This window comes from Alexandromys fortis, unplaced genomic scaffold (assembly GCF_014885135.2).
Source record: "Alexandromys fortis isolate MF-2015 unplaced genomic scaffold, M_Fortis_MF-2015_v1.1 scaffold_182, whole genome shotgun sequence".
Classification (NCBI taxonomy): Eukaryota; Metazoa; Chordata; class Mammalia; order Rodentia; family Cricetidae; genus Alexandromys; species Alexandromys fortis.
The window spans coordinates 2321361-2330606 of record NW_026068068.1 but is presented as its reverse complement, the minus strand read 5'-3'; the positions used below and the strand labels follow the sequence as shown (position 1 = coordinate 2330606).

The window sequence follows — 9246 nt, the reverse complement described above, 5'->3', positions numbered from 1 at the left end:
CTAGGGTGGATAACTGGTTATAATGCCTGGGTGTTAACACTGTTCCCTTGGGGACATGTGTCTTCAGCCCTCCCAATGGTGTACTTCATGGCTAGAGTTTTAATTTATGCCATGCCAGGGTGCCTGCCTGTAAACCCACAACTCCAAAGACTGAGGCAGGAGAGTGGCCAGTTTGAGACCATCCTAGGTTATAAAGCCCCTGCCCAACCTAAGAGGTTACTTAAGTTTTTGGTATTGATTATGCACTAAATGTTGAAATGTCACTGGCTCGTTAAATACTTAGTGAATGCTTACCGTGGGATAGGCCTTCTAGGGAATGGAGAAAACAAGTGTATTCAATGAGTAAAAAAAATACCCGAGTTCAAACCATATTATACAGAATATAAGGGCAAAAACAGTACATTGGGGAACTATGTTAACAGTACAAAAGATATGCAAGCCATAGTGCTATACAAATACATTCAGCTCATAAAACTGGTAAGAGAAAAAAAATAACAATATACAAAATAGAAGAGAGAAGGAGATACACAAGCAGCTTGCTGTGTTGGGAAAGCACATGGCCACAAAGCAAAGATGCTTGGGTCTTCTCCAGCAGTCAGGCAGACACACTCTGCCATCACTGTGCTGATAACTGGGCAGGCTGGAAATAATAATGCTGGTGAAACTGCAGAGACGTGAACCCTGTCACACTGAACTAAGCAAATATATGGAATAAAATAAGCCCTTTATGCAGTCATCTTATTGCAGCTATTAAAAATCTTTGCTGGTACTAGAACAGGTATGTTTTTATGAATTATTTACAGTCAGGCACAAATAGCTCTACTGATAACAGTATTTATATTGAATAAAGTATATTTCAGCATCAAGTAATATATTGTATTAAAATGATAGTTTCAATTAATATTTTTCTGTTAGATAAGACAACAAAAAGGCTAGTCTGTGCATGTATGGCTGGAAGTATGTTTGTACGTGTAATTTAATATTAAAATCTCGTACCCCAGTACAAACACATATATAATTTATGGAAGTCAAAGTGTCAAAGTTTACACCAATAGTTTACACTGATCACTCCAGTGTTTCAGGAAAAACTGCATGGAATAGAGATGCTCTTGTTGCACGTATTTCTGTATTTGGTTTGGTAAAACTGCCTATTCTAATAATAGCAACAGTAAGCGAATGGGCACATATATTTGATAATACCATAAAAATGATTTTAACTTGGCGGTAGTGTGCTTGCCTTGAATGAGCACATTTTGAGTTTGATCTCCAGCACTACAAAATATAATAAAAAATAAAAGTGCTAATTAGCTAACTTCATTCCCTCCTTTCAACCCTCCACCCCTTCTGCTGGTTGCTACGACAGAATCCAGGCCTTGTGTATTTAAGGTTTGAGCTATACTTCCAGGCAGAGAGCTAACAAGGGGAGTTTACCAAACACTATTCTAGAAAAGTTTAACCTGACTCAATTCCTAAAATAAGTTTATACAATGCTAACAGTATGGTATTTACTGTTCATCCTGAAGGACGGAGGCTCGGAGAGGTCAATATCACCTGCCCAAGATTGTACCTTTACTGGAAACAGACTAGGAAAGTAAATCTAGTTTGCTTTCAGTGATATATTCTAGCAAAAATTCAATGAACGATCCCATTACCAGTAAAACCACAGGCCCATCATAAACAACTGGTGTGTTTTGGGAAGCTGCCATTTTGATCTGTTGCTGTTGTTTCAAGTCAAGTCTCTTCGCTTCACAGACCAGTCCTAATCCTGAGATTACCATGAGTACTATGAAGCCAGGTGTATGAGGTTTGTTTTGATAACCAACTTTATAGTCTGAAGAAAGTGACTTTGTGATCTTTTGTTTCCTCTGCATACATAAATGAATATAAAGTATCAAAATGTTTTGTCTTATGCTATGCCCAAGTAATTGCCAAGAACTGTTCATTCCATCCTAATCTCAATCAACAACAAATAAAACTGGACAACATCAGAAATTCAACATCTTAAACATAGTGAAATGTGTTTTGATTATTTTTCCTTTCTTTTTTTAAGAGTTTTTTTGAAATAAGGTGCTGCTATACATACTCGAGAAGCTACTCTGTAGACTAGTCTGTCCTAGGACTCATTGCTGAGCCTCCTGGCTCTGTCTCAAAGTCATGGACATTAGCACTCCATGAAGGAACTGAGTATGTACAAGGAAGAGTCAAGCTGTCAGCTCTAGCTGCTCATACACAGGCTCTCTGGGTGACTATCTATACTTGTCACTTGGTCGTGTCCACTTGGAAACGCCACTTAAAAACATTTCTGACTTTCAAAGGCCCCCACATCCACAGTCAACCTTTGTCTATTTTCTTGTAAATTTTCTATATTCAAGTCTTAATTACTTCAAACTTTTTCTGTTTTCTATAAATGGTTCTTATTGATTAAGAATTTTACCTTTTAAATATAGTTTTGAACACTCTACGGCCTTTTTATGGTAACATGTACAGTGTCTTTCTTCCTAACAGGACCACTTATGAATACACCCTTGAGCTGGTATCTGATTCTTGTCAGCTACTCTCGGTGTGCTGAGGGGAAGCGGGTGGTAAATGTGGAGCTGTCTTCAGCTCTACAGTTCTCTACTTCCAAGAAAGACTATGAAGCAGCGCAATGGTTATTCCAGGAAGTAGGCCCTTGAAGGAGTCATTTGGAAAATGAGCTTTTCTCTCAGTCACGTCACATCTGTTCCTTCCTCTAAGCTATACAAACACCTCTAGAGTTCCTTCAGTCCCATTGTCTGAGCAACCTCAGCATCGTGCAGGGTTGACGTCTTGGCCTTTGGCCGCCAGGAGTGGGACTGGTACTGGAGAAGGAAGCATACAAAGCATGCAAGCGGGGGAGGTCAGTCAGTGAGAGACTGCTTGATAACACGCGTGAAGCCCTGGATTCAATCTCCAGCACCACATAAACAGCAATGATGGTGCATGTCTGTATCCTAGCTCAACTGTGATCAGATCAAGGGCAAGTAGACATATGTAACTTAGGAGGACAGTGGGGTCACTGGGTAGAAAATTACTGTTGGGAACATTCCAGAGTGGGAGGGGATACTGTCAACCCTGTTGGACAAGACTGCTACTGAAGGGTGACAGCAAGGGTGAGCAATAGGGAATTTGGTCCGAGAGCAACGACAGGAGGCTGTCACTAAACTAACCCATTAGGTTTATTGCTTAAACTCGACTAAATGCACAAAGATACTAAATTTAACCTGCAACCCAAGGTCACGGCTAAGTTAGAAACAAGATTCAGAGAATGGCTTAAGTTTGTCAAAGGAGAGTCTTTGTTATTGGTTGTTTCTATTGCAGAACTGGTTTCCATCACCTTTTATGGATAGGGTCTATATTGAACTGACTGGCCTGGAAGCCATTATATAGACCTGGCTTTTTTCAGCCTTATAAAGACCCGCTTGTCTCTACCTCCCAAGTGCTAGGATTAAAGGAGTGAGCCTTCATGCTCAGCTAATGGAAATTTCTTAAATTAACCACTATAAAAACAAGCAAAATGGGTTAAAGAAATATTAAGTAAAGCAGAGTACATACATAGCTTAAACTAGGATGGTGGTATAGGAGTGACTGTGCTCCTGAACCTGTCTCAGTGAGCTGAGCCTCCTCTTAGGTGGAAACAATATGATGAAGTCCACAAGAAGCGGTTCATTTGCCACCAGGCCAATGCTCAAGACGCAGCCAGAGCTTTGATCAGCTCAGGCTGCTGTAACACAACCCGTATCTCGTGAACAACAGTGTAGCTCCCACTATTAGGAAGGAGCCTGATATCAAAGTATGGGCAATTAGGTTCTGGGGAGGGTCTTGTGGGTGGCAGACCATCAGGTTGAGATTGTACTTTTCATAGGGTACAGCAGAACGAAGGATAGGCGGTGTAAGACCACTCAGTTTTACTCATGAGAGTACCACTCTGATGACCTCACCTAACCAAAATGTCCCAAAGATTCTGCCTCAGAATAACATCACACTGAGGGACAGAGTCCCAGTATCTGAATGTAGATCTGGAGGATCCAAAAACTCAGTCCATAACAGCAAGGAACTTGTAGATTTTGGTCCACAGCGAAAAGTGAGGGTTGTCACTGTTTCCTGGATACTAGTACATCCACTTATCAACAGGATGTGGAGCTCCTAGGATATTTTGCAAATCCATACACTGGTGTTACTTCTCTGAGGCAGGTTTTCTAATGAAAACCACAAGGGCTCCAGTTCTTATCTGGCCTTCATTTACAATGGCGAACTGGGTGGGGACAGGGTTTGAGGAGAGACTGCCTCTAAATACAAAGAACACTTCTGAGCTTTCTAAAATCTAGCACATTGGGATGTGTGTGGAAGCAGATTACTGTAGCATCTTCAACTCACAAGATGGAGTAGACAACACTGTAATTCTTTATTCGAGTTCCTTGCTTTCTGCAATGCTTTGTCATCAGTCCAAATACTTAACAAGGAAACACTAGTCAAGTACAGCACCAACGACTTCCTCTCTCACCCTAGCAACATGTCAGCCTCAGGCACCAGACAAAAACACACAAAGCTACGTGTGGGGTCCACGTCGATGACAGCAGAGGACTTTAAGCCTGTGTGTAATGGAGTCCTGTTCCAAGGTTCATATTAAGATTCACTTCTAGCTCTGGTACATTTCATTAGTCGCATGTATGTTCCCTGGTATCTTGACTTCATGTCTTTGGAGCGAAGCTGGGGGCCGGCTCAGGAGCATTTGACAAAGTGCTTCGCACAGCTAGATGCGAACTGCGCTGGCCTAAAATCTCACGCTGAAACCATGAGCAGGGTTGACCCACATGCTGCTGGGTTTTCCTTCACCCGGACAACCTTGTGTGAGACCTCTAGGAGCGAGAAGCGCGCCAAGAACGAGGGATCGAAGGCGCCACCCTAGAAGACTGCTCTGCCCCAGCACCCAGTTAGAGAGACAACAAATAAAAATGGAAGCTCCTGCTCGGTGGGAACCCAGGCCTTGCGTTCAGACCGGAGGCCCCAGCGAGCTAGGTGAGCAAAGAAGTAGGGTGAAGGGAATGTTCCCCAAGTCAGCTTCATTCAAACCCGGAGGACAGCAGACCCCGCCTCCCTTCGCCACCGCCTGCTCAATCGCCGCGCGCTCCGGGTGTGAGCTCGCCCCTCGGGGAGCGGCTTTCAGCCGAGGAGGCGGTGGCAGAGGCGGTCCGGGCAGCCCCGTTCGGCCGATAGGCCCAGGGAAACAACACCCATTTTCCCCTCCCCAGCTCTGGGTTCAACTCCCACTCGGCCCCGGCCACGCCCTGCTGCCACCGCCCCCTCGGGCAGCTCTAGGCTCTGCAGCCAGGCCGCGCTCGGGGGCGGGAGGAAGGTGGTGCCTCGCTGGGGGTTCCGACAGAAACTACAAGACCCGAAAGCCTTTGCGCCAGAGGCCCGCCCGCCTCCGCCCACGACTGAGGTGCGTCAGCGGCATCACCCAATGAAAACCGAGCCAGGGAAAAAGGGCGCCCGGGTCCGGATGCGCCTTAGGAAAGCCATGCTCACGCCGCGGGGGCAGCGGGCGGTCCGGCTAGCGCGCGGGGCGGCAAGAAGCCCGCGCTCCGCCGAGCCCGCTCCGCTCTCCTCCCGCGAGCCTAGTCCCATGTCTTCCTTCCGCGGCCCCTCGCGCGCTGCTGTCGTGCGCTTTTGAGTGGAGGGCGCCGGGAACTGAGGAGGGGGCGGGATATCCTGAGACAACAAGCTTGGCTGTATGGAGGGCCCGCCGCTGGCACGGCGCCGCTAGCTCGCCCAGGCCGCACGCGCCGTGGGCCCGCAGGCACACGCCGAGCCGCGGCCAGCACCGGCCGGGCAAAGGGGAGGAGAGGGGGCGGCCCCAGCGCCCCGGCCCCGGCAGGTCGGCGGCCAATCCGCTGGGGGAAGGGGTGGAGAGTCGGCGGCGCCGGCGGAGGCAGGCCGAGGGGGGTGGGGATCGCCGCGCTCGCGCCGCCCTGGCTCCGCCCCCGGCCCGCGCCGCCGCCCGCGCCGCACGCCGCCGCTGTCAATCAAGGGCGAGTCAGCCGGGCTCGGGCGGAGAGAGGAGCTGCTACGCCACAGCCCAGCGGCGGCCATTCGCGGAAAAAGAGGCAGAGCCTGTGCCAGCTACAGCCTCCTCCGAGCCACCCCGGGCGGGCGGGACCGGCCTCTCCTCCCGCCTCGCCCCCACCCCCACCCACCTCTATCCCAGTGTCTCTGTGAGGGTTTGTCCTGTTAATGCGGGATGAGCGGTACGTATTCTCCACCCCCCTCGGTCTCCTTCACCGCCTCCCTCTGTCCCTCCCTCCCCAGACCCTGCTCGCTTCCCCCTCCCCCGGGGCCGCCGAGATGCTGGAAGGGGAGGAGGAGAGGGCGGGAGGGAACCAGGGGGAGGGAAGGAGGGCTGTGTTTTGTCTTAATGTCTAAGCTAGAACAACCTCCTTCTGGGTGTTGCTCTGGAGCCTATGGGTCGGGTTTCAAACCACGTTTTGTGAGAGCCCCCTCCTCCCTTCCCCTCCTTCCCCCCCACCCCCTGCCGGTGTGCACGGATCGCGGGTTTATGGAGATTAATGTTCAGAAGGAGGGAGGGGGAAGTAGGGAGGAGAACGAATAATAATAATCCTAATAACCTGTTGTCGTGTGTGTTGGGGGGGGGGGTTGTTGCAGATCAGAAGAAGGAGGAGGAGGAGGAGGCGGCAGCGGCGATGGCTACAGAAGGAGGGAAAACCTCTGAGCCAGAGAATAACAATAAAAAACCCAAAACCTCAGGCTCCCAGGTAAAAGCAAACGTTAAAAAAAAAAAATCAGCAGGAAGCTTTAGGGAACATAGAGAGTTATGCCCTCTAAATACCCAGAAGTAAAGAACAGAATAAAAATGCTTGGCCACTCAAAGCATCTCTGAGTGAGAAACTTAAATTGTGAATTCATGAGTATTTCCCCTAGATGAGGCTGTAACGATGTTTAGAATTTCACCAGGAATTCAGACTGGTAGAAAACAGTGTCTATTTTCCCAAGGGCATTTTTGAGTTCAGAAGAATAATACTTTAAGAAAGTTTACCAGAAATTTCCTTTTTAATTTAAACTTCATGTAACAGGACTTGCATTCTTATTCGTATAGCTTCTACCTGCTTTTGTTCATATTTCCCTTTTAATTCTGCTGCCTGTTGAGTATGTTCTGATACTTAGAGCTCTCAAAATAAATAACCCCCTCCCACTACTGTCTTCCACTAAATCCGCCCACTTTTTCCCCTCCCTCTCCTTTCCCCTCCCATTTTGGGTAGGACTCTCAGCCCTCTCCTCTGGCTTTACTGGCAGCTACTTGCAGCAAAATAGGGACTCCTGGTGAAAATCAAGCGACCGGACAGCAGCAGATTATTATAGACCCAAGCCAAGGACTGGTCCAACTTCAGAGCCAGCCGCAGCAGCTAGAACTGGTGACGACACAGCTTGCTGGCAACGCTTGGCAACTTGTTGCCTCCACTCCTCCCGCTTCAAAGGAAAATAACATTTCTCAAGCAGCTTCTAGTTCATCTAGTTCTTCCAGCAGTAATAACGGGAGTTCGTCTCCTACAAAAACTAAATCAGGTAATTCTTCTACCCCTAATCAGTTTCAAGTCATACAAGTCCAGAATCCAAGTGGTAGTGTACAGTACCAAGTGATCCCCCAACTTCAGACGGTGGAAGGTCAGCAAATTCAAATCAATCCAACTAGTAGTTCATCTCTACAGGATTTGCAGGGTCAAATTCAGCTCATTTCTGCAGGTAATAATCAAGCTATCCTCACTGCTGCTAACAGGACAGCCTCTGGTAATATTCTTGCTCAGAACCTGGCAAATCAGACCGTTCCAGTACAAATTAGACCTGGTGTTTCAATACCATTGCAGTTGCAGACCCTGCCTGGTACTCAGGCCCAAGTTGTAACAACCCTACCAATTAACATTGGAGGAGTGACTTTAGCCTTGCCCGTGATAAATAACGTGACTGCAGGAGGAGGGACTGGACAGGTTGGCCAGCCTACCACCACTACTGATAGTGGGACTTCCAATGGGAATCAATTAGTTTCTACGCCCACCACCACCACTGCTTCTGCCAGTACTATGCCTGAATCGCCCTCTTCCTCGACTACTTGCACAACCACTGCATCCACATCTCTAACGAGCAGTGACACATTAGTGAGTTCAGCAGATACGGGCCAGTACGCAAGCACATCAGCCAGTAGTTCTGAACGCACCATTGAAGAATCGCAGACACCTGCTGCTACGGAGTCTGAAGCCCAGAGCTCCAGTCAGCTTCAGCCCAATGGGATACAAACTGCCCAGGATCAGTCCAGTTCTCTCCAGCAGGTGCAGATTGTGGGCCAGCCGATCCTGCAGCAGATCCAGATCCAGCAGCCTCAGCAGCAGATCATTCAAGCGATTCCACCACAGTCATTTCAGCTGCAGTCAGGGCAGACCATTCAGACCATCCAGCAGCAGCCTTTGCAGAACGTTCAACTTCAAGCTGTCAACCCGACTCAGGTGCTTATCAGGGCTCCAACTTTAACACCTTCAGGGCAAATCAGCTGGCAAACTGTCCAGGTTCAGAATATTCAGAGTCTTTCAAATTTGCAAGTTCAGAATGCTGGGTTATCTCAGCAGCTGACCATCACCCCCGTGTCTTCAAGTGGTGGCACAACTCTTGCTCAGATTGCTCCTGTGGCTGTTGCTGGTGCCCCAATAACTCTGAACACTGCCCAGCTTGCATCAGTGCCTAACCTTCAGACAGTGAGCGTTGCCAACCTGGGTGCTGCGGGCGTTCAAGTTCAGGGAGTTCCAGTAACAATCACTAGTGTTGCAGGTAAGCTACATCTTTTTACTCTCTTATTAGCAAAGCTTAGTGACAGAGCTATTGCTCCAGGTTCACTTTTAGATTGGATACATCTCGGAGGTACACATCTGGTGAGGAGTCAAAGCTGGACTATTACACCACAACCATATATTGTTATCAGTGCGGTCTCTTGATTTCTGTAGCTTTTAGCACTCAGTTTTGTGTGTCAAATTTGTTTAATAATTTAAATTATTTCATAAAGCATTATTTTCTGATTAGAGCCATAATTATAGAGATCATATTTGAGTACACTGAACTCTTCCGGAAGAGGAGCTCGGCTCTTCTTGATGGAAAATTGGCTTAACTTGAATTCGGATATGGTTGTGAGTCTGTTGAAATGCTGTTTCTGTGTAAGAAGGTTTTTAA

General features: G+C 47.7%; 1 protein-coding gene across 1 annotated transcript in view; it reads left to right on the top strand.

Moving 5' to 3' along the window:
- Window positions 1-6126: 6126 nt before the first annotated feature.
- Window positions 6127-9246, top strand: part of Sp4 (Sp4 transcription factor) — a 58311-nt gene continuing 55191 nt past the window's right edge. The window contains exons 1-3 of the mRNA XM_050120829.1: window positions 6127-6266; window positions 6682-6791; window positions 7296-8850. Of these exons, the coding sequence (XP_049976786.1) occupies window positions 6260-6266; window positions 6682-6791; window positions 7296-8850 (1672 nt within the window). The 5' untranslated portion in view covers window positions 6127-6259. The remainder of the gene's footprint in view (window positions 6267-6681; window positions 6792-7295; window positions 8851-9246) is intronic.